Below are 27309 nucleotides of genomic sequence, written 5' to 3'. Positions count from 1 at the left end.
GATATGGCCAAATACGCTACCCATTACAGTACATTTAACTTCGCCAAGCGCTCATTGAAAGTTTCGGGTCCTTTTAAAACCCCGTGTCACGACAGGCGTTGGCAATATAGAGTACTCGCAGCTCACTGGCTCTGAGTGTCAAGTAAAGGTCTAAATTGGAATTCTTACACCTGCATACGGTGACGTTTCGTATGAATAAAAAATCTTGCAAGGGACGTTAAACAACAAACCTTCAATCAAACAGAAATTTTAATAAAGACAGATGTAATGCTTACCAAGATATCGGAATGTTCAAATTAAAATCATATAGTGTAGCATAGCTGTAATGATTGAATCAAAAAAGGATTCAGCATTTCGTAAATTCTGTAGTAGTTATAATGGCATAGTTAGCAAAAATAAGCTATCATTGGGTTGTATTTTGACTGACATATAAAAATACGAAGATAACGAACAGTAACCAAGCACTAAGTTCATTGGAACAATACAGATTTGGAGCAGACAAAACACAGACCTCTAAAAACATGCATCAGAGGTGGAATCACACCAATTGTTAGGCCTTTGTTTTTATACTAAATTTGACTACGAAATATTCCGTCTACTTGATCCATACATAGGGCTCACGGCGGATTCGACCAGTCGACAGGGGATGTTTACTCCTAATTAAGCACCTGATCCCAACTCTGGAATTTCCAGAGGCCCGTGTTTTATGCCCTGTACACAGATTTGTATTGTTTGTAGGTTCTTTTTATATCAACCACTGTTCGGTATCTTCACGTTTTCATAAAAAGCAATATTCTTAAAAAAGCAAAATGTTTCTAATTTCAAAAATGATATAACATCCTAATTGTGTTCTATGTAGTTCTGGAAGAAATAAGGGATAAACATTTTAACTTAAAATTTTCATCTCTAGAAAATTTAGGCTTTGATTAACAGATTTGAGCGGAAACATTGTTTTGAAATGATTCGATGTGTTCAAAGCATAGATCTCGTTAAATCCTTTAATTCTTGAATTAGGTTGAATCCTCTTTCTCCGAAACATGGTTCGAAGTTTAGCTGAAGTCTTGTTAAAATAAATTCAATATTTTTACAAGACTTCACTCAGTTAGTCCATCAATTCTTGGGAAGAAGTTGAAAATGTGAAAAAAATATCCTAGAATGATATTTTTCTTACATAAATTATTCAACAACAGACGTAAAGGGATGAAAATCAGTAGACAATGTTTGATCATTCCTCGAGCATACACCAACTATTGGTCCTGGTACTGACATTGTAAAACAAGTAATTGACAAGATTATTTTGTTTCCTAGTGCGCCCTTGCATTGTGTTTTTAAATGTTTTGTTTCCAGGAATTTTGCATATGTTACTTAGTGAACTTTAAGGAAGCATGGCAGGATTTTAAGTTACACGTGTTAATACATATATTCCTTGATATTCCGGTGTATATTATTATTTTGAGGGGATGTAAATTTAGTTTCTTGGTATATTGTTGGTTAAATTTAGAAGGAAATTCTAGCTAATGAGTTGCAAAACATTGAAAAAACACATTTTTTTTTAACAAATGCATATCTTTATACAAAATAGAAAGAAGGTGCATTTGTAGTTGTTTGTTGTTAGGAGTGTACGTTGGAATGCAGAACAGAAAAAAAATTTATTATTTTGAGAAAAACCATGTAGTCTACATGCATTTAATTATACGAAAACACCATTTATTAATGTATAGAAACAGTATAAATATAAAAAAATTAAAAGGGAAATATATTCTTAGTAGTTGCTAAAGAATGACTTATTAAAATGATAGTTTTCCACACGTGAACCTTCCTAATCTTTAGTAATTATTCTTACAGAAATCAGATAAGCTGACAAATAAATAAATTTAAAAAAAAAGAAATACAAGAAAGAGAGAGAACAGACATTTATTTTAAGGCCACTTGTTAGTAGCACTTTTCCCCTTCAAATTCATGAACATACATACATTGTTAATAAATCAATGTTTATACATACGAAATAAATAAGTTAAACAAAAATCATGATAATTAACTTCTTTTTAAGGTTTCTCAATAATGTCCTATAATGTTCTCAATAAAGTCATTTAAAAATTAGAATTTATAAGTGAGAATTTTGAATATCATATAAAAAAATCTATAATTAAAAAAAAAAAAAATTAGGAATTTTATATTGCACCATTTATAACCAAAATAAATCTAAACTATACCTGTACACAATCGATGCTTTCATTTTTGGTAGCAAGTTTTTAAAATGCCTCCGAACGTACTTTTATAAACTTTTACCTTGGCCATATCTTTTGAAGGAGTTTGATTTTTGTTTTTGAGAAGATAGAAGAATAGACTTTGCTTTATTGTCAATGGTTGTAGTATAGTGCTTCTTCATCCTCTCAGCACTGTGTCCCATACTCCTCCCCTCCATTTCAAATTTGTAGATTCTCCAGTCCAAATATTTTGAAGCCCTTACAAATACATATTCCAAGTCAATTTCATTCGGATCGCTGAAATATAGATATGTTACAGTAGATAAGCACAAAATTATTAATAAATTGAGCACAGATGAGATGAAAAAAAAAGTGATAATAAAGACAAAAATATTTCACAGAAGCCATGATTTGTAAAACTAAGCTATGTAAAAGACACCAATGAAGCTGATTTATATATACATGGTGAAGATTTAGATGACGTATATAGAATCTGAATTTAAACTAATTACACCTTGTGTTAATCATTTCAATCAACTGCTATAACGCCAAATAGTACTCGTACATACATGTAGTAAGTTTATATTCTCTAACTGGATTCTAGACACTCCTCACATACATATTTATTTAAAAATATTTGTTCATCATTTTCAAGTACACTTTAAGTTAAAACGTGAAAAATGTCACTTGAAACTATCTGTATATTTTTAATCTCCCTCCTAATAAAAAAATGAAGTGAACAAAACCAGAACTGCTATATCAAATCTTTTCAGCAAGAAACAGAATTAAGAACAATAAAACGAGTTTCATTTTTATTCGTTATAGAATTTTCTAAAGCTCTTTAAAACTCTACACTCAATCTATTATTTGTGTTCGTTGTTTTATATGTACCATACAAAGCGACTTGATCTGAAAACACATTGACTTGCTGTGTATGCATTTGACTGAAATGATTTTGATTATAGAAAAAGGAATCAAACTGAAAATCTGAGAAATAATTTTGAAGAAATTAAAAATATTTTCTTCTTCTTCTTTGATGAAATGTGAGAGACTCACGAAAAAGCAATATTTATCAAAGACTCATTCAAAAAAAAAAATTGTGTATGTGTTTTCTTTAAGTCATTTTCAAAATCAAAATGATGATAATGGTGATTTTGCAAAATTGATAGGATGTAATACATCTGACCACTAAAATCAGCGATTGGGGTTTAAAGAACTATAAATTAAGACAAAACATGTCTTCTTTCGTATTTATTTGACAGGTGTGATGACAAATGCGATCTGGTGGATCCCAGGTGAATGCTAGCTTTACCTGTAACGCACTAGGCAGACGAGATTCTGTCGTTCGCGGGCTTTACCAGTGTGGAGGTAGACGCTTCAAGACCAGTGTCGGCATGATGTTATAAGGAATATTACAAGCTCCTTCAATACCCGAAGTTTTTTGCACAAAGTCTGTAGTAGAAAATTTTATGAGGAATTACGTTAAGGGGATAAATATTAATACTACTGAAAGGTTGGTATTTTGATTTTTGTCATTAGCATAGTTGTATTTTTAACATTCATAGACTGTCAAATATTGCGAGATGACACCTCCCGTGACACAGAAAATACTATCATATGTTGAATAACAATGACACCTTTTTTGTTACAAATGAAGATTTTGTTTTAAATATACTAAATTGAATTTTCATTACATGTTACTTGGAATATTTTGGTAAGTTATATTTTTTACGCCAAGAAAGTGTTTCAAAATAAACATGCAATTAATTTATGGTATAACCTCTTTTGACAAAATGTTAACAAGTAAATCACCTGATATTTATTAATTGTTTTTTATGTTTTTGAAAAAAAAGTCTACCCCGACATTGATTTACTGACAATGTGTACCAGTGAACTGTCTTGTCTTTGGAATAAAGCATTTATCAAGCAACATATTGAAAATAATGATAGTCATGTAGTAAACTCAATCAATCATAGTTTAATGTTTTACTTTTCATTTTTCTTGTTTTAAACATTCAATTATAATTCATCAAAATATCATAAGTGTGTCATTTGGTGCTAAATTCAAGGTCCTTGATCGTGTGGTTTACAGGTTTCTGTTTTGGTATCTGATTCTAGCTCTTTGTATAAGAAAAAGTAAAACAGAGTAAATCTTCTTTCATAAAACTTGTATATAGCAACTTAGATATGTTACCATCACATATATTATCAGTTAAAGTTTAATTATAATTTATTCAAATAATTCAGTGTTAACCATAAATAGAAATTATATAAGAATGTGAATAACTTTTACAATGTCAAGAAATATACCTCTCTTAAAGCTATCTTCAATCAAAAATTTCTGATATACTTTTAAAGAAGCTATTTCATTTTGTATGTAAAATAAAGAAAATCACATTCCAAATGTACAATGTTATTATCTAAAAAATGAAATAGAGAGGCGGATCTTAAATATTTAGAGAGAGCACTTAGTAGGCAACGATGCATGACGTCATCTTTGATGACCAAAAGATGCCGGTGCATTCAATGCGGGACAAACCATTATTGTTGGTTGTCTACATTACGAAACAGAGACACTATTAATCATAAATCTGGACAAAACATGTGCTTTCTAAGCTATCGACATTTCTTTTGTGTGTTCGACAACATTTTTGGTCTACAAGAACAATTGTGACCAATATATAAATAAGACCTAAAATTCCCCCGAATTTCTAATTCACCAGGAAAACGTAAATGCTGAGTCATCTGGAATGACCATCACTTTGGCAATTTTTAGATATAAAGCCTTAAAGAAAAGCATATTCAGTCAGACTTTGGGAGACATAGAAGTTTTTAAAACAATGGTTATCCCTTTTGTCTACGTGATGGTTTTGTTTTACTGTTCTAGACGAAGTCAATTTAAAATTTATTACGACAGCTTCCGAGAAACACAACGCAAGACAAAAGGTTAACATCTCTGGGTTAAGACTTAAGATATGTTTTTATTTAAACAAAAGATGTTAACAACTGCCATGTTAATTTGTTGCTATTTGTGTGTAGGACACTTGGTATTTATGCATACTTTATTACAGGGGAAAAGGAAAACAGTATAATATACCTGTTAAGTAATATATCATAGATACAATTAATCCGAAAGAATTGTCTCTTGATTATCAAGAATCTAAATTAATTGTTCATATGTGAAAGTTTACATGAATTCTCTTCTTTGTCTGATCTGATAAGATTTTAAAATTCATGGATTATTCTTTTTCTGACAAGCTGATCTGATAAGATTTTAAAATTTATGGATTATTCTTTTTCTGACAAGTATGTACTCATACTTTATCATATTGAACTCGTTTTTCAATGAACTCATTGAAACATCAAAGTCACAGTAATTCTCGAAACATTTCAATCCATGAAACAAATATATAGATATAATAAACCTTGAATATAATATAAATACTTTCAATAAACTATGTATCATGCAAGTGGGAAACCAAAATTCAATCGTAATTATTCAAAATTACGTTATGTTGACATCTGTGGAATTTTGGGTATTACGGATCTGTCAGCTGTTTTATAGTCTTAGAAAGATACTAAAAAGCTATGGAATTCCTCAAAGTCTATACACCATTGCGTAATATTAATCGCGCAAAGTTTAGCTTGACCCTCTATTCCCTACAATACACATTGTTCGGCAATATTGCATTTTTATAACCCATACTGCACAATACCTCCGTTCTTCTGCTCCAGGAGGTAATAAAGGTGTCAAAGATCGGTTCTGAGGGATTTATCGGCGACTTGTACATGGACACACTTAAATCGCTTGGACGATTCCCAATCATAAAACGTTGCACACATTCATCACAATTTCTTTGCCATCTCTTTAGACAAACCTATAAGGTTATTATTGAAAAATTTATAGAGTGAATGTCGGCTGTATCGTCCTCGTTTTTCCAATTAACTTGTTATTTATTAATGTCTGTAAATAAAAACTGGCATACTTTTGGATATTTTATCATTTGTCATATACTTTAAATTAACCAATTTACAATAAACTGGAATAGTATAAATTAATCATTGTTTGCATAATTAATTACATGAAAAATTCTATGTCTTTCCAAATGTTTACATGTGTTGAAATTGACACAAGAGGCTGTTGGTCTATTAACGGTTGCATCAAAACATGTTAAAATAGCCTCTAGACGTTGTCATGCATTGCATGACGATAGTCACGAACAAAACCCCACACTGTTTTATGGAAGAAAAAGTGCGATTGTAGTGTCACTAATCGTTTCGTTTTACCGAGAGTATGAGATACTTTGAAGAATAATTGATATAGAAATCGGAATACGAACCTCGAGCTAAGTTTAGATTTCGCATTTGAATATAAAGAAATAAATCGCGAGTTGTATTGACATGGATTTTTGGATCAAGAGGGGACATATCCAGCTATGTTTCATGAGGTTTTAAGAGAATTGACCACTGCACCTCTTAATTTTGTTCACTTTGAACTTAAATCATAAAAATTCCACATTTTGGAAAAGTTCAGTGACTGTAAAAATGACTCATTCAAATACACTGTCCACAGGGGACATTGACAAAAGGGGAACTAATTCCCCTATTGAGGAAATGCAAAAAACAAAATACAAATATCAAAGTTCGCACCAAGATATAGTGCCATGAACATGTTCTGTAAGATTCCTTCAATTGTCAATGTCCGACAATGATCTTAAACAGCGAAAATATGACAGATAAATTATGAACGACAAGTGTGGAATGCATTGTTGCATTCCAAACCCACAAGACCTAAAAGCGTTATGCTTGTAAAGTTTTATACGATTTTTATCACCTATTATCATCAGTGTTACGTAGATTGTGGGCTTAAATAAATGAGAGAAAAATAAACAAAAAATACAGTGAAAACCGCAGATCATTTCCCATTGTCCTTTTGTTGTTTTGAAAGAGCATTGTTTTAGGCATGTGTGCATATTTTTATTTATTTTATAATTAGTGTGATTTTCATTCTTTTTGGATGGTTGGGGATATCAGAGGAAATCTGAAATTCGAAAGTCCAGGTAATTTATTTTCATGGCTAGTTGATAAATAATGAAAGAATGTTTAGATAAAGAGTATTCTAATGTTAAGGTTCAGTAACAGCGACCGATTAGTACAGTTACTTTCCATTGAATGTATTTACGATATAGATTCAAAAAAAAAATTCCAAACATTAAGTGAAGAATAAATCTAGTGATAATTTTAATTAAAAAAATTATAAAATTATTTTTTCAATCACTTGTAATTCACAATTTCCAAAGGTTTTTGTATAAATACGAAGTTTTGTGTCCATAAAAAGAATTTTTATGACAGCGAATTGCTGTTGGGATGTACAACTCCTTTCTGAAAATTAAGGCTACAAATGACATTTTTTTGTGTGCAAAATGCTTAAACTATCAAGTGCAACCGTCTCTTTTGCCGTGTCGGACTTCTTGTCAGGAAAATTAATGTTGGTAAAATTTTGCAAGCTTTGACATGTTACTTTGAAGTGATGAACTAAGCATAAACAGAGTGGCCCGGAGATTGTAATGCATGAAGCGCAAGTGATAGGACAGACACGAAAGTGAAAATTAATGGACAGGAAGTTACTGGCCTTTTCTCCCCTGCCATAAAAAATTATGTCAAAATGATGAGTTTATACCTAATCCAATCTAAATCTTTCATTCTCTTACGCATAAAACAGATCCCACAACTTTGCTATGGTTGACATTTCTTACAATAATGCTATAGTAGACATTTCCCACTTAAAAATATGGTAGACATTTCCCCTTAATGCTATGGTAGAAATTTCCCATTTAATGCTATGGTAGAAATTTCCCATTCAATGCTATGGTAGACATTTCCCACGTTGTTGTTATAGTAGAAATTTGCTCCAATATTGCTACGATAGACATTCCCTACTTTGCTATGGTACGAATTTTCCTCAATATTACTATGGTATACATTTCCCACCTTGTTATGGAAGAAATTTTCCACAATATTGCTATGGTAGATATTTCCTATAATATTGCTATGGTAAGGTAGTTTCAAAAATATTGCTACGGTTGTCATTTCTTATTTAATGCTAGACATTTTCCCTCAAAATTGATTTGGCAATCAGTTTCCACTGCTTTGCTGTTGAAGAGATCTTGCGAGCGGTATATTTTGTCGCCCTATACAGATTGTCGCATATTCATATATCCTCACTGCATCCTTCGTCCATCGGTACATCTCGACACAAGCGAAAATATGTGCCGAGACGAGCCTTTTCCTCCCTGCAGAATGGGCGACAAAATGTAACTTTCATTTCGGCAGAAGGTATATCGTCAGTGACAATATTTGCACATTTTCTTGCGAAAAAGCTTGGAGAATGTTTTACTGCGATCGGACAGAGAGAGTTTCTTGGTATTTGTTTCATCATTCTCCATATTCGCAATGTAACTTGTATATTATAAACATATCATCGGAGTTTAAAGCCTTAGGACAACTGTGCATTTTTATTTGTCTTTCAGTGAATATGCAATCTTAAAAAAAACGGAAGATGTATTTTTCGATTAGAATACCATTTAAGTATATGTACGTTTAAATATATACACCCAGAGAGACTCGGACTATTGCGCTATAGCTCACTTCAAGAGCATGCCTACATGTACATGTATGTGACAAATGTGTGTGATTTACACATCAATGCCCATTTTCAGATCTGGAAACATCTATAAGTAACCATAACTATGGGGTGACAATATGTGCAGTGAGAGTAGGCACAAATTATCGACGGCGACTGTATATATGCATTGAAGGTAGGTGCACAATGGCGCCACCAACATTAGGCACAGAACACAATGTGTACCGTCACAGACCTCAGTAACTGCTTTAATAGACGGCAAGACAAATTCCAAAATGGCTACCAAGGGGAGATTCAAAACAAGCCAAAGAATTAAACGAAAAACTTTCAGACCAATCAACAACACCCCCCCCCCCCCTTTCCGCTGGATCCGCCCTTGCTCTGGTGAACAGTCCTCGCGAATGTTGTCTATTTTTTTTTGTTTTTGTTTAATATTTTACTTGGTGAAGCATAATTGACCCTTGAATGTGCATCTCTCTCAATTTAAATACCGTAGTATTTGCTTACATTTACACTACTGCAAAGAGTAAAACTTATGAGTTCTATTCTTTTTCGACAGTGAAGTGATTGACAAGATTTTTCTTCATAATGAATTATTCCCCATTGATCCACGAGAAAAATGAATGTCGTAAATGAAATAAGAATTAATGTTAATGCTTTTTTAAAGAGCAAAACTGTGACAAAACACACAATTATGACAGTGATTGTATTCATATGAATAATGATTGAGAGATGCTTTACAGTTACCAATATATCATAAAGTCTCGTCAAGCAGTTAGTTGTATCTAAACATCTATATATACTGTCATTTTTCCTTTCAAATATGAAATTAAAAAAGTATTAAGTTATAATGCTTGTTTACATTACATTTATATTCAAATATATTTTATTATTATCTTTTTGCGATAATTAATATACATGTATATTATACAGAGAGCCAGAGCGTACAAAATTTGATTAATTTGAAATCTACAGCTTAATTATATTATGTGTGTATATAAAATATTCGGATTCATAATCATTCAAATAGGAAAAGACTAAAAATTGCCGTCATACTAAACACATCTTATTAGCTTTCCTTTGTACAGCTGAAAAATATTTATAGTCAGACTAGACACAGAAATATTTGATTACAGAAACACTTTGTGGGGAAAATAATAACTCAAACATATATTATGACGAATTTTACCAATAACAGTTATATGTAATGGTATATTAGTAATTTGTTGAGGTCTCTGCAATATCGTGACCATTCTGGCTATATTATGGTCAAATAGTCATCAACATAGATTAGGTCAACCCTAAAACACGCACCTGTTCCACGATATGGTAATGCAGTTTCTACCTCAAAGGTCATTGCTATAAAGTCGTTTATTTAACATAGAATTATTACTTACTTTTTATTTTCTATATATCTAAAGTATTGAAGAAAATAATGTCAGAGTAGGATTTTTTACTCCGAATTGAGATAAGTTGTATGTAATTTCTGAAGCAAAGTGAGGCTGTATACGTTGCATACCGTGAAATAACGTTAACGAGGACGAGGTTCATGATTTTTTTTTAACAACCTTGAAGCATCAATTGGCAGACAAGTGTGAGGCTGTGGCTAAGGAGGATTTTGCTAATGACTCTCTGAGGTCAAGGCCACGTGTCTTTTCTGTCCACCTTTCTGTCAGCGACCTTAACCACTAAGGAATCTAGGCACCGAAATTTCCTAATGTCATTAGTCATACGGCAAAACGCGAAACCCAACCAGCAAACCACGATTCTTTCCCACTGTGATTTTATAAACAGTAATGGAAGAAAATTACATGATTTTGATTCTTTCAGATGTACCTAAAACAACAAAACAATTCAAAGAAAAAAAGTCAAATAATAGATAAATAAATAAAATTCAATTTGCAAGTTGTGGATATCTTGGTGCATACATAAAAATGTGTTTGAAAGAAGTATCAAGTTTTAAATTTACTTGGTAAAGTCATCATGTTATAAATTGTGTATATACCATCATCTAGTAAATTCCAAATTTACAATATGTCAAAGCATTCCTGTTTAAATAAATACGGCGTTCCGAGTTTAGTTTCTATATGTCTTAAACCATTATTAATCGTGAGTCCATAACATATTAAAATCTATTCTCTTACTTTATTATACCGGTACATCTTGTGGTTAAGCTTTTTCATTACCAAAACTTCGGGAACATCTAGCGCCAGACACATGTATTTTCTCCCTGGCCTAAATATATGTAAGATTTGCATAAAGAGTTCGTTCACCTATTTTATATATGTTACTCTGAGGTACGAAATCCTCAGGAACATGTAATTAGGTCTGTGAATATAAGTAGGCTAACCATTTTTGCAAGTTTTTCTAGGATTTTGATATTCTTAAAAGAAAAATGCATCTCTGGGTATGATATAAACAAAACGTCATTTAGAAGAATACATTCTTTACTTACTATCTTTCCTATATCATCAGCTCTCCTGTACGTCTTTCAAAATTTTCGATCATAATTTGTTTTAAAGAAAAAAGACTAGTATCGTTGAAAATACAGTTATACTGACATAAAATGAATAATGTAAAAACACATATTTCCTGGTGTCAAAATTTCGTAGTTTGAGGACAAATTTAAGCAGTTGAAGAAAAAAAGTTTTAAGTGAAAACATTGCATGGAGGACAAAATCTTGACTGCCCCCTACAAAATTCAGTCATTTCACAGTAGTTGTGGCAAAAGTTGTTCTCAATAAAAATTATTCAGTCGTTTTCGCCAGAAATACAAACACAAGTACACTGTCCCTCCCAACTTTCCATAGAGTTATGCCTATGTTTTATTACAGAAAAATGGCTATTGATGAACATTCAATTAAACTGTCTCAATCCCCCCTCCCCCATTGAATTCAAAGCGTACTGTTGATGCTGCCAGGTAGAGAAATGTATTGGCGCAATGTTGAGTCGTAAACCATGTATAAGCATGGATTTTAGACGCAGTACAATGTATATGTCAGATGTGTCAAGCTCATATTTTTATTGTTCTCTAGTGGCTTGGTTAATGAAGTGCTCATGATAAGACGAAAAGCGTGTCAAAGCATAAAACTATTATATGTTTATACGTTCGTTCGTCGATCTCTTACTTTCATACATTTGTAGTTGTTCATTTCATCAGTTTTATAATTGCAGTATTTGAGGGATAATTTTTTATGCGAAAATAGTTTTACTACATAGTTTGAATTAATTTGTGATTTTGTTCAGTGCTGTTATTTCATAGCTATGCAAATTTCCTGATCATTATGAAATTTTTTAATTTACATTTTTTTTTTCAGATCATGCCTTCACTTATGTCTGTACTGCACGTGCTTGTCCTTTTTATGGCGATATTCCCCATAAGTCGTCTGCAAATCAGGACACCGACTAACGCCAATTCCCGGTTTGTGCAGTGGATGAATGGTCTCTTTTACCTTCCACGGGGAAACGAACTACGCGTGCGCAAAGAGTATAGGTTACTGACAGATGAAGAACGCAGGAACTATCATCAAGCCATTTTGCTTCTAAAAAACGATAGGGTACTTACCAGCCTCATTTTTTGCGCAATGTTTATGCTGTAAATGTCTTTCAAATGAACGCAATTTGCCTATAAGAGATCAAAATAGAAAAAAACTTAAAGTGCTTTGTATAAATGAATATAACATTAAGTAAATGTGACCAATTTTGTTATACGTTGCAGACAGTATTGCCTAACAAATTCGATGCCATTGCTTCACTTCATCATCGGAATACAGCTTCCGGGGCCCATGGCGGACCGGGCTTTTTGGGATGGCACAGAATATATCTCACACTGTAAGTATTTACAGAAAACAATTCTCAATGAATTGATGAAATTGAAAGCACATAATCAGGGATTATTCTTTGCTCCGAGATCACTTTTCTTAAATAAAACCCTGTTATTATTTATTTTAAAAAAAACAACAACAACAAACGGCACAAAAGATAACCAAACAACTTTCCCAAAGACTTACAGCTTGATAAATCCATATTATCAATTTACACCCCCTTTTCTGTTAACAATAAATTAATACTTGTATGCATAAATATTAATTGAATAAATTTAAGACATAAACTGGTAGGATAATGAAGACAATTGTTATAATATGACCTTTATTTTTGACCTAACGAAGGATTTGTACATTCTAGATACGTAATGTTTTTGATAGATCAGATAAAAACTGGTTCGTCATTTCTCGTCATTTCTAAGGTTCATTTATAGCTCTTTTATGGCCGGATCTAAGCCAAAGAGAACACTTTTGTATTATTCTCTCATAAATGATGGATGTTTGGTGACTAGGTTTACAATAATAATAATAAAGGGTGCTTATGGAAAAAATCATATATCGTACTTTTTTGTTAAGAGGGAGGGGGGTGAACATGTACTTTACACATACTTTACTTGGTTTTCCACCTATATTTCATTGTCCGAGCTAGTAGGTGTCGTTATACATGTATAAGGCGGACATTTATCACGTCAGTCAATTACTTTACGGATTTATAACATTGCTTGTCTCAACTTGGACAAAGACAGCAAAGAGAACTGTTCAATGAACGCACCTATCATATCTTCATGATTATAATGGAATTGCGATGTTAGAAAATGCGTCTTTTCTTATATCATATTTAAAAAAAATATATGGCCCAAGTAAGCGAGTGATATGTCAGAAAATTTCTTGTATTATAATTCGTTATTTATTAAGGGACTGGAAAAAAGCTTGTTATAAATAATATGGTCGAGATTCTTTATAGATATAAATCTCCTTATAGGTTCGAGAACGCCCTTCGTGAAAAGGTTCCAAACGTAACAATTCCATACTGGGATAACACACTGGATGCTGAGCTTCCAGATCCCCGGAGATCCATCATGTGGTCCCCGCTATTTTTGGGCAATGGAAATGGAGCTGTGGTAACAGGCCCCTTCCGGCGATTCTCCACTCCGTATGGACCCCTCCGCCGTGACATAGGAGCTGATCGTAGGTTAATGACGAAAACTGATTTGGACAACGTATTAAGCCGCCGATGGATGTGGGAAATTTCTAATCCGAGCGCCGAGGATCGTTATAACCTAGAACTATTACACAATCATGTTCATGTATGGATTGGAGAGCAAATGAGTCGCATAGAATCTTCATCATATGATCCGGCATTTTTTGCTCACCACGCGTTCGTTGATTGTATATGGGAAGAATTTCGACAAAGACAAAGGCAAAATGGTATAAATCCTGGTCGAGACTACCCAAGAATAGTAGGCGATCAAGGTCATCAACCTCTTGTTTCAATGGGACTTGGGAGACTTCTAGTAGTTGATGGAATTAATGATATATTTACACGAAGAATATATAGATGTCAGAGGCGACCCGAATGCGTTCCGGGTACAAATCACTGTGGTTCACCATACATAAGATGTAACTGGTCAACAAGGACTTGTTTACCTTTAATTATGAGCAACAGACCAAATAATGCAATTGCATCAGGACCTGTACAACAAGTACCTTGGTGGACAAGGTTTACACAAAGAAATAATGGACTTTTTGGTTGAAAAAATAAAATTTTCTCTTGGTTTAGTTTCTCATCGGTTGTGCCAATTTGGGTCTTGGGTTAACGGGAATCTCTTGTACCAGATGGTCGAATACGAAAATGGGACGGATTCTCAACAGTTAGGTTGTGGTGCAATAATCCGCTCGTCCTCTCTATGTTTATGACGTTGAAATGATGACGCAGGTTGTGTCAGGGAGGATAGTTTGCAGAGTAGCATGTACCGTTTCACCCCCAAATTAAATCTTCTCCGTGTTTTAAATAACCAAGACACAAATATTTCGAAAGTATATGAATATAAATATATAAGCAGATTTAATTTTTCATTATTATTATAATTTTTGGGGGGTTAAGAACTATAGTTAAAGAAAAAAATATTTGGTAACAGGAGTACCAATTTAACTGTGCAACATAAACAGTGTTCAATTTTAGAATATCATTTATTCCATCTGAATGTAAATTAGATGTGTATATTTTTGTTCCATATGTCTGTCCACGTCCATATAGAAACAAGAAGTTTGAAGTGTAGGTGTTCATTTGTAAGATTTTGTAGATAGTGAGTCTGTGTTTGTAGTAATTCATTCTAGTCCACGCCCTCTTATGAATATTCATTAAGCCATTAAAAAAGTCTCTCCAACATGTGAAGATGAGTAAATAATGTGATGCTTAATATGATTCTCAATCAAAGGATTTTTGGTTGGTTTTCTAAGTCATATATGCATATGTTGTTACATTCTATTGAAGTGTTGCCATTATTTATTTGCAATTAAATCTTTTATCATTGTTTCTTCCTGTTATTTATATGATTATAACAAAAATATAAATCTGTATAAACATATAAGTTATAAAGCAGGATTGATAACATGAAGAAAGTATAAAGAAATGTAATTTCAGTACGTTTATGTTGTGTGTCTTTTAAATTTTTTACAAATTGCACTGCAAAATTACACTCGAAGAGTTCCGTACAGGTGCAAGTCTTGAGTATATATAAAAATAATTAAAATAATTTGAAATATTTACCACTACTGAAAAATGTAATTCTTTTATTGAAATTAGCAATCAATCATGATTTTATTCTCTTCTTCTTTTAATATTTCCATTTTTATTTGTCAGTTTTGAAGGAGCTTCCACCTCAAACCTAATTTAAATTAAATGTGTAGGAAGGACACGTGGATAAAAAAAAATCAAAGGAACTTTCAGAAAATTTGAAATCACAGAATTTTGCTAAATAAATAGCATCAAAATGTACAACTTTTCATCACTTTGTTCAACTCCCCACGATTACTTATTTTAAGACCAGGCTTTTTGACATCATAGAAAACTGCTTCTTCAATAACTATGGACCTCGTGAATTTGCATACCTTGTCTTCTGCAAATTTATTTTATTAAAACATTCTGATTCTACACACAGTACTCAGAGGTTGATATTAAAAAAGATACTTAAGTTTCTTATTGACAACATCTAGGTAGTTTTTGGAGAACAGGTCTTCTAACAATCTTTTGGAATTCCCATGGATACTAATTATGGCTTGTTATAATCTGACCTGTCTTGTATTCATATGAAGCAGATTTTAATAACATATATGAAAAGAAGAAGTCTCTTGCTGTGGTCTTCAATTCGAAGTTAAGATATATATACATTTTAACTATTCACAATTATATTCATTTTCATTCCTACGTTTATTCGATATTTCCTAATGAATTCGAAATAAAAGACTACAGATTCTAACGCATCTGTTTCATATTTTGAAATTTTACTAGAGAAAGATATTGAGGACAAACTAATAGCTAAAGTTAAGGTAAATTTGATGACTTCAACTTTTCTATCGTCAACTCCCCTTGTTTATGTCGCAATATACCATTATCACCTGTAGATAGAGTTAAACTCTCTCAGTTTCTAAAACGAGGCAGGCTATTGACAAACAAGTTGATGATTCAAGGATATCAATAATCTCATTTTAAATCAATATTTCGAACATTTCATGGTCGATCCCAAGACATTGTTTTCAAAAGCAATCTGTCGTTAAGTCAATGTTGACTGACGTTTTTCATACAAATTGTTAGGCTATTATTTTCACACTGAATTGTTTACGGATTTTCCCATTTATCCGATCATGACAAGGAGCAAACGGCGACTGGACTGGTCGAAAGGGGATGCTTAATGGAGAAATTTATTTTGACTTGTAAAACTTCTAATTATTTTCTATGGAATTTTATGTACTCTATGTGGACTGATTTATTTTTTGGAAACAAAGGGTTCACTGAATAAGGGAATGTCGGTTTGAAATAATAATGGGGGCCATCAACATCTTTATGAACATTTCAATTCGCTTGATCACTCTATTCTTTCAATGAGAGCTAGATTTTTGGAAAAAAAAGTTATCATTCAACTAGTAATCCCACTAAAAGTACTTCATTCTGTAGACAACGAGAATATTGGATCAGGAAACTTGGAACAGCATTTCCTTATGGGTGCAACGACCACATAAATAATGTAGGGAATCTTTCAAGCCCATAATGTCCAAAGTGATTGTGATGGGACTTTTTAACAATACAACTAGACGTAAGCGTTGTCACGGACATCGATAATACAATAGACCAAATATACATGATGTCTCTTTTGATTCACTTTTATCTTACGTCAGTAAACAGTTAGGTCTTCATCACATTCGCACTAAACTTTACCCAGTTCACTTGAAATTTTTGAATGTACTATTTGAAGAAGCTAAAGCAAATTCATACTTGAATTTTTCCAATGCAGAATACAAGCTATTGTTTTGATTATAAATGTTGCCTAGCACAGTCTCTTTAAGCCACTACAAGTGTCGAAAGAAAATAATTCAACCCGTCCATTCCTTAAATTTAAATTTCCCAACAAAGAAATAGATGCTGTGAACATTCGTAACATTTTGTTAATCATAAAAAAGTTCAGTGTTGCATTCTACCATATTTCAAGTTGAAGTCTACACCCTGCATTTCCAACAGATGTTCCCAAACTGATGCTTCCAAACTTTTCAATTATAAACAAACCTTATAGGGCCTTGATATGAAACTTCCAATACAAAATCATCTTAAGTGTTCCTGTTTTTCTTCTTCTTTCAACCACAGTCCCGCTGGACACGTTATTATCAGTGATTTTAATATAGTTGAGAATGACGTCTTAAAGCAAACATCTTAACGGGTCCTAAATAACGGGTGTCCGATCTTTCCATTGGCGACAGAACCCCATTTCTATTATGAATTCTGTCGAAAATTATGCCAGACGTTCGGCTAAATATGAAGGCTAAGGCGTAAACACTTTGTCAGAATGGATTAAGTGTTTTAGAAATATATTAAAGAATCATATTAGAAAGTTAAAAGGCAATATGCAAACCATCTATCCTTCAGATTTCACTAAATCTGCTGAAATATGGATTAGATATTGCCGACTCGGCGGTAAGCATTAATCAAACAATCAATCGCTAAATTGGAGGTGAAAAAAAATTAGAAGACTACATGTATATGAACAATATATCACGTTCCAGCAGACAAGGCTTGTAACAATATCGTCTTTGTTTGTGCGGCTCTATATCATAACTGTATTTTAGAAGAACTTGGTTCTAATTCTACGTATGGAAATCAAACCTATAATCACAGTTCATTTTCTAAGGATGAAATTCTCCAAAGTCACACTTCAGTCTTTAATACTTTTAACATTCCGGTCAACAAAGGTGAGTTCGATCTACCCTACCTATACTGGATTCATTAACTTCATAAAAATCTTTACAAAGATACATTCCCGGTACAGCTAATGCTCGACCAAACCTCTCTTTATTTCTTACAAAATATTGCTGTAAAGATACTGTTGTAAAGTTACTTCAGATCGACGTACTGTGCTACAGCATATTCTAGAAGTGGGGTAAATCAAATGTGGATTTTAAAAAAAACTCCAGAGAACTTTTAGAAAATTAAGAATTACCAAATTTTTTAAGACTTTTAAATATCACACAACTGTTTGTTCAAGAAAAACAAAACTCAGAAATTTTCATATCTTGTGATTGGTCACCAACAGATTTACTTTTTTAAAAATCACTCTGATTCTCACACAAGTACCCTGAAGTTGATATTTAAAAGGATGCTGGAGTTCCTCATTGACAACATCTATGTAGTCTTCGAAGACGAGGTCTTTCAACAAAACTTTGGAATTTCGATGATCACTAATTGTGTTCCTTTATTAGCCGACCTGTTTTTTTTATTCACATGAAGCAGAATGTATTAAAAAACTTCTACACGAGAATAAAACACTTGCTGTGGTCCACATCGACATTCAGATATATCGACGACATTTTACCAAATAACAATAGTTACTTTCATTCATATGTCGACTTGATATATCCTAGATAACTCGAGATAAAAGATACCACAGAATCTGCCAATCTGTTTCATATTTGGATGTTTTTTCCGATTAAAGACGATGAGGGCCATCTAACTAAATTGTATTAAAGATCTGACTTCAGCCTTTTCATCGTCAAATTTATTCATGTAGTAATATACCGCATACCTGCATATGATGTTTACGTCTCCCAACGGATACGATATTCAAGAGCATGCTCTCAGTCCGATCATTTTTCAAACTGAGGCAGACTACTGAAAAATTAGTTGATGTAACAGGGGTTTCGACAACCACGTTTAAAGTCAGCTATGGTCGTTAAAATGACCTTGTTGGCAAATATAACCTATAATTGGGTCGTATTTTTGCTGATGTGTTTCATACCATTGGTAGGCCTATGTTTTTATACTAAATTTGACTACGAAATATTCCGTCTACCTGATCAATGCATAGGGCTCACAGCAGGTGTGAACGGTCGACAGGAGATGCTTACTCATCCTAGACACATGATCCCACCTCTGGAGTATCCAGTGGGTTTTTTTTTTTGAAATATAATAGAATACGCTTATAAATATATACCTTATGTTAAGGACATGTGATCTTACAGAGAGCTCAGATATTGAACCTTTCCGTCTATTAACAATCCAGTGATATTTCAGTGACATTGGTTTATAATTGATAATTTTATTCCTTGTTAGCATATACTACCTACTGGACGGTATTTTCACCGACACATTTTATACCAATTGTTAGGTCTTTGATATACTAAATTATTCCGTCTACCTGATCAATACATAAGGCTCACGGTGGATGTGACTGGTCGACAGGGGATGCTTACTCCTCCTAGGCACTTGATCCCACCTCTATAATTTCCAGTGGTCGTGATTTATGTCCTGTTCACAGATTTGTATTGTTTGTAAGTCTTTTGAGATCGATCACTGTTCGTCATCTTCACCCATTTCATCTTATAGAATCTTTTCAACACGGTTAACATTTTTATTGATGAGGCTGTTTAAAGAAGAAAATTGGACTCTTCAGGGGGGTCCGTGTTTTATGTCCTGTTCACTGAGTTGTATTGTTTGTAGATTTTTTTTAGATCGATCACTTTTCGTTTTCTTCACCTTATTCACTACTTCTCCATGTCACCTAATCTCAGAGGACCTTTTTTTCAGAGCTCTGCTAACAACTTGTGTTGTTGAAATGGAGTTCTGAGATATTTCTTGCGTGTAATGCATGGTCATCGGATCCCCGTTATCTGGGCTTGATTTGACTTGATTTAGCTTCGTGCGGACAAAACATACCGAGGCCTATGCAATCAACAATATCCATTGACAGTGTATTGCAAAACTATGTACTAAAAATGACATGAAGGATCATTCACCTTTATTTCGGGAAACGCCATCTCTTCTGCAGCTCTGAACCGTGGATTTTATGCGCAGAAAAAAAACCTTGCACATGGAGAAAAAGCACTTCTGTTAGCAATAAAACGTAATTCAAAACATATGTATCAAAATGGTTTATATGTTACATAAATTAGTACAAAAAATAATAAATAATTGTTAGCTGCATGCATGGCAAGGGAATCTGAAATCCGTTGTGACAAATGAGTAAATGGTAAAACTTGCCAATTGCCTCTGATGAAGTCAAATGTGATGATGCAACCGATGGCAAACAAAACAGACTTACTTATTTTGTGCAGTACGTTTAAAATGCAATACATGTAGGTGTAAATACACGTAAATCACTAATTTTTGTGAGATTTTATTTATGTTTGATATTTATGAGCAATATCAAATTTTCACGAATTTTGGATATTGCTCTATATATATAAGATGTTTAAAAGTAGAATCATACGCGAGAATGAAATTTTCGCGAGCAGATAGTCTCGCCTAATTACGCGAAAATAAAGTTCTCGTGAATAAAAAAAAGTGATTTACAGTATAATAAGGATTCATCAGAGTGTCTTATGTCATATGTAAAATGTCATTTTGTATGTTTAATGGACTTTTGAGCTCGAATATTGTTCGTTGTCTCCACATATTTCATGCAAGGAAAATAACTTTGCGAGATGACTGGCATCAGACAGGGTGCCAGTTATGCTTATATTATATGGACGCGTGATTTAATGTTTTACATGAACCACAATAAAAGAATACATGTCAGTCAAAATACATAAACTGATCAAAATTCGTTAAACAATGCTGTGCTTAATCATACATTATTGACTTGCTTTTTAATGTCTCATGGATGGACTTGGAATGAAGGATATTAATGAATGCTTAGGATTGAAAACTTTGTGGCACATTATATCAGTGTAAAGATTAAGTAAACAACGACCAGGTTCTTACATATAAATATGCATTTTCTCTTCTTTAAACAGCCTAATCAATGAAAATGTTGAAAAGATTCTCTAAGATGAAATGGGTGAAGATGACGAACAGTGATCGATCTCAAAAGACTTACAAACAATACAAATCCGTGAACAGGACATAAAACACGACCACTGAAAATTCTAGAGGTGGGATCAAGTGCCTAGGAGGAGTAAGCATCCCCTGTTGACCAGTCACACCCGCCGTGAGCCGTATGTATTGATCAGGTAGACGGAATAATTTAGTATATCAAAGACCTAACAATTGGTATAAAATGTGTCGGTGAAAATACGGTCCAGTAGGTAGTATATGCTAACAAGGAATAAAATTATCAATTATAAACCAATGTCACTGAAATATCACTGGATTGTTAATAGACGGAAAGGTTCAATATCTGAACTCTCTGTTAGATCACATGTCCTTAACATAAGGTATATATTTATAAACGTATTCTATTATATTTCAAAAAAAAAATATTTGATAAGTAGACACAACTAATATGTTGACGGTGCGACCGTTGGGGCGAGCGCATTGTTCACTTCATTTTAAGATCCGCCTCTTCAAACCGCACGAGACATTTGGAACGTCTAGACTGTGACGTCACAAGAGTCGTATGTTAGCTGCATTTCCATAAACAAAGTTTAAAAAGTGCAAATATTTTAACAAAGAACGTTTAATCTACTATCTGCATGCAATAGCCATTAATTAAGGTGAGTTTATTTTTTGTGAAATTTTAGTTGTTGTCACCGCGTGAACGAAGTTAGCAGCGAGAACAAGAAGCGATGCATTGTGGGTCAGAATTACTGCGGAAAAAAATTCTATTGAATGAATGTGCAGAAGTACGAATTTTCTCTTCGCCCAGGCGTTGTCGTTAGAGCTCGCAGTGACGAGCGGCGCTTCGCGCCGCTCGCTGCGCTCGCTATAACATATTTTTATGCTTAGAAAAGATTACAATTGAGAAGGAGAAGAAATTAGTTCAATCAAGAAGAATACAACTTAGATATTATAAATGTATTTAAAAAAATGTACATTCTCTTACAAAAAGAAAATTGTTTGAAAGGACATTGAACTTGTTAATCTATTTAAACTCCTTGCATTTAAAATTGCACTTGAAATCAAAATAGATTAAGTGCTATTATTGATTAATTACTTGAATCATTCAACATTTTTAAAATTGTCCAACTGCTAAATGGTTTTGACTGTACAAAAACTAGCAAAACGAAATTCCTCTATTAAAAAAGCAAAAAATACTGAAAGTTGGCTTTTGTTTACAGAACAATAGATCAACGTTGAAATTCAAAAAATTAAGTGCAGTTTTGAAACCACGTATGCACCATATATTGAAGCAAAGCAATGCATATGCATGGGACAAACCGTTTACAGATTTTTTCAGTGAAGAATAATATTTAAAACGAGTTTTGAAGTCGCCCTCCAAATTTCTCAAAGCATCATCTTGTCTTTCGAAAGTCCATATCCATTAAATCTTTAAAAGATATATTGGTATGCTCATATGATGCAAGTTTCTCGACACTCTTCAAAATTCGTGATCATTTTATTCCAGAAAATTATTTTGTATTTTTATAGAACATATCATTACGTATATCAAAACCATATCATAAAAAAGAATACAACAACAAATAACTCAGTTACGAAAGGGTCTTTGACCTAAGAAGGAAAATCAACCATTTAATCTAGCTACACAAAGTATTCTGTTAACGTTGATGAATACACCCTTTAATCAAAGAAAGTCCCACACTGTTGTTTAATGCATCATTTAAGTTAACTGCCTTAAAAAGCATTTTTTAAGAAAGGTCAGTGAAATTACGTTGCATGCTCTTGTTCATCGATTAGGTACATCCGTTAAACAAGTTTCTTGGTTGTCTTTTTCTGCGTTTCTAACAGTGCAGTGCTAGCTGCCATAAAATCACAAATTAATTTCCACCAACATTTCCTTCTTGTAGTTCCTGAAGACGTCTCATGAGTCACTGTTTACTTTCAAGTATTTGCAGTGTGAGCAATTAAACATGGTCCACAAATAGAATATGTAGACACAGACAGCTAGGAAGTAATTAATCATACACTTTAATGAAGCAATTATTTACAGAACTTAAAACATGTTTACAAAAAGTCAGTAAATACATATATTTGTGGGACAGACAGACAGTGATAAAAAGAGACACATGTAGTTAGGAACACCCAGTCTGATCTTCCGTTTGAAAGTTCGATGTCTTGATGCCAAAGGATGTGGCAAGGTCATAAAGTTTTGTTTTGTATTGTTCATCTAATGTCCTTTTACGACTTAGGATCCATGCAAACTCTATATGGCTCACACCAGCGAGGTCTGTGCATGAATAGATAAACGTATAGTTGTCGTAATCGGTGTCTAATACCCAGTATTTACCGTATGGAGCCTCTGAAAACATGTTCGAAAAATATAACCAAATAAAGCTTGAAAAAAAAATCTTAAATTGAACACGATATAACATTTATAACACAAACCAAACATTAAACGGAAAAATGTGAAGATACTGATTTTTTTTTTCAAAAAAGACATATAAATTAATTTTACTTACTGTCTGAAAATTTAACTTGAAGTTTAGCTGGAAAGTCTTTATCGGGTGCAAATCCATCTCCTATGGCTGTGATGGTCTTACCATCTCTGGAAAAAAAATGGCAAACCTAGACGATGTACAGCATATTATAAGCCTGTCATTTATTGCTGGCAAAGATTTTATAATTACATTACAATTTATGTAATATCATTCTAGTATTCTTAAAAAAAAAGATACCTACTCTATTCCAGTGTTCTGCACTCTAATATGACCATCTGGTTTGGACTGATAGTTAGCACGTATGCATCTTTGTTTTCCTTCAAAACTTGCTTCGAATTTATAGATTTCATACCAGTCCCCCAAATACTAGAAAGAATTTTGTAGATAACGAAATTCAAAATTTTAGAGATAAGTTTATTTTTACGGTAGAAACAATAAAAGGATATAATTATCACCTCTGACAGTTCAATATTTTATTGTTTTAAAAATATATTTGCTGGGATGTAGATGTAGTAATTGACTAAAAATAGTTATATTTCTTTGCCATTATACATTGAATGATTTATTCTTCAAACTTTTAATGACAAGAAATTTTATTCTTACCTTATTTATGTCGAAGGAATCTTGTGTTTTAACAGTGGGACATTTACCAAGACTAAAAACCTGCGCTCTAACTGCAGATAAAAGACAACTAAAACTTACAAAGTGTAGAAGCATTGTAATTCTTAGGAAACACAATAATGATGTCGAAGACTTGAAAACATGACATATTCCTTTATAGAAGGAAACACGTGAATTTTCTTTACATAATTGCTTTAGATAAGATTTCGACATGTGATCAATTCGGTCAAGGGGTATGATGTCCTTGTGAAATAAACTATGATATTACATGTATGATAACTTGAATTCATTTGAAAATTGAATTCATGTACATGTGTGAGAGAGAGAGAGAGAAAACATTTTTATTTTTAGAGAACTATTGTTCAGATTCTCTCAAAATATAATAATAAGATCTGGTATGTAAAAATCTAAATTAAATAGCATAAATTGATTAATGGTTTTAAGTATTTATTAGTACACATGTACTTGATTTTCGAGAGAGTCACAATCTTGGTATATCGAAATTCCAGACTTTCATTTTTTTGTTGAATTACTAAACATTTTAAATGTAACGGTGATAAGTTAACTATCCTTCTTGCATACATTGAATACTTTGTTAATTCAATACTAGTGGTATGATATACATGCATTCAATATATCTTGTATAAAGTAACATTAAGGTCGGATTCCCATGTCTAAAAGTGCGTTTAAACGTTATCTTACATCACGTGACAAATATACTTATGAGTGCTAGTAAAATTTGCAAGGTATATTATAGATATAATAACTTTCTGTAAAGTCAATAGTATTAATATTTCATTGAATATTTTTCCTTACCGTTTAACATGGCGCAATGTTTCAGAGGCATTCAAACACAATGATTAAATTTTTTTGTCATTTTAACAAACTTATTCAGAATGAAACAATGGAAACATTGGACTGTTCTTGTACTTTTAGGATAAAGACATTATGGCTATGTGCGTTTCAAAGTAAATGTGTTTGGTTTTCCATTACTTATGCAGTTGGTTGAAGAGAGTAAAAACTTAAATGAGTTTTAAGATTAATAAAACATTACCTCCAAGCTCATACATATAAATGATTCTAAATACCTTTTGGAGATATAATCATTTTAGTCATGGAAAACAAATAAAAAATTAATTTTTTAATCTGTTTTTAAGGGTGGGAAATAAATAAATCGTTGTGGTCGTGAAACAACAATATTTTGGTGAAATCAACAGCACGTGCACTAAAGCTCTGTTTATGCAAGAAACGTACATTTAAAGTGCAAAGTTTTGAAAATGTCCATTATTCGTTTTTTATGACTCAAAATACATCACCATTTTTTCCTAAAATGAAGCACATTTAACATTGTGTCATAAAACCAGAAACTAGCCAATGCTGAACTTTTTACTTTTTCTTCGTAAAATGTCATTTTGAAAGTTATGGTCCTTTGTTTGAATTATACTTCATTTACTGAAACGCAGTTTCAGAAGTTCTTAATTGTTTGAAAGTAATGAATAATAAATGAATTTTATAATCGTGTTAATAACTTCATAATGGTCAAAATGAAAAATTATCCCGGTTTTATGTATTAAATCGTATACATGTGTACAAGGAACAGAGGTATTCATGCATCATATATTTTTAATAGGAAATGATATAAGGTTACACTTGTGCATGATCACGAAGGACAATGTTATCAACCAGAATAAATATTTCTCAAAAATATGTTTATTTGAAGTGTTTTGCAAGTTCTAAGTATGAGTTGATAAGGTTTTTCATATTATCTATTAAAATCAGACAAATTATGCATAATCCTATGGAGACTTTGATGCACTGCAATGCACAAAAATTGAGGAAAAATCAGCTTTAATAAATAATCTGCATACTTGAATACTGAAAAGGTCTGTCGAAAGTAAGGAAAGTCATTGTAAAACTTGCACTAAGACCTGAAAAAAAAAATAAATGTGATTTCATTTCACTTATGAATGATAATTACTTAAAGAACGGTAAATAATATGATAAAAGTCACCAAATTAACATGCTCTGTTTTATGAAATCGAAAAAAAAAACCCATAACAATGTTTACATTAATTTATTATGTTTGTTTCTCCGTTAATTGAAATGTGCTGGGAAAAAATTCATACATGATAATTACTTAAAGAATGGTATATTATATTATAAATTTCACAAAATTAAGCATGTTCTGTTTTATATAATAGAAGGAAAACCATAGCAATGTTAACATTTTTTTAAATAAATGTGTTGTAGTTTATTATCGATTAAATTTGTTTCTTCGTTGATTAAAATATGCTGGAATAAAGCATGTATATTTATTCAGGAAAATATGTTGTTCTTCTCACATTACTTCACATTATGATTAGATAAGAGTATTAACCATGGCGTGCAAGTAAAGTGTAAAAATAATATCATTTTCTTACATTTCACCATAAGTCACATTATCCTTAAATTTTGAATGATTGGAGTTATTTGACTCTTTGGATAAAATCAAACGATATATGTTGATAAAGAAACGTAACCTTTATGTAAATTGAATCAAAAAGTTACAAAATTACACGTGTTAATTCTAAACTTGGAAATAATAAAAAGCAAACATAAATCAATTTACACATGTAAACAAACGAGTGATCAATTATAAATATATTCGAAAGAGTATTTCAAAGGGAATGTCATAAGAATGTCGGTTATTCAAGTGTACTTATCTGTTTTGTCAGAATTGACACAAGGGATCAATGAAATTGACGTTTTGACAGACATCAAATGTTTATATCACAACTTGTCTATAAATTGTAAAAGCTTGTCTGCAATTTTTACTAGATGATCTTTTAAAACCATCTTTATTAAGGTGGATGACCGGTGAAATGAATATAATAATGAGAATGTTAATTGGTATTTCTCAAAGTAATGTCTACAGAAACAAGATATTTAAAATTATATCTTTTCATATGTTGATTTGTTAAAAAATGTGTATTTA

General features: G+C 32.3%; 3 protein-coding genes across 3 annotated transcripts in view; 1 reads left to right on the top strand and 2 right to left on the bottom strand.

Moving 5' to 3' along the window:
* LOC133171732 (twisted gastrulation protein homolog 1-A-like) overlaps positions 1–27309 on the bottom strand; it is a 403867-nt gene that overhangs the window by 261418 nt on the left and 115140 nt on the right. The window lies entirely within an intron of this gene.
* On the top strand, positions 3464–15210 carry LOC133206042 (putative tyrosinase-like protein tyr-1). Its single transcript, XM_061341951.1, has 4 exons — positions 3464–3720; positions 12168–12407; positions 12569–12681; positions 13657–15210. Exons 2-4 carry the CDS (start codon positions 12171–12173, stop codon positions 14426–14428), a joined length of 1122 nt encoding a protein of 373 aa, XP_061197935.1. The 5' UTR covers positions 3464–3720; positions 12168–12170; the 3' UTR covers positions 14429–15210.
* Positions 23058–24447, bottom strand: LOC133171590 (apolipoprotein D-like). Its single transcript, XM_061306371.1, has 4 exons — positions 24318–24447; positions 23956–24080; positions 23736–23821; positions 23058–23575 (listed from the first exon to the last, which is right to left on the bottom strand). The coding sequence occupies exons 1-4, from the start codon at positions 24429–24431 to the stop codon at positions 23349–23351; spliced, it is 552 nt and encodes a 183-aa protein (XP_061162355.1). The 5' UTR covers positions 24432–24447; the 3' UTR covers positions 23058–23348.

This window comes from Saccostrea echinata, unplaced genomic scaffold (genome assembly GCF_033153115.1).
Source record: "Saccostrea echinata isolate AGI-Se365-2 ecotype Australia unplaced genomic scaffold, CSIRO_AGI_Sech_v1 ptg000054l, whole genome shotgun sequence".
NCBI lineage: Eukaryota > Metazoa > Mollusca > Bivalvia > Ostreida > Ostreidae > Saccostrea > Saccostrea echinata.
This window is presented reverse-complemented; position numbering and strand designations above follow the sequence as displayed.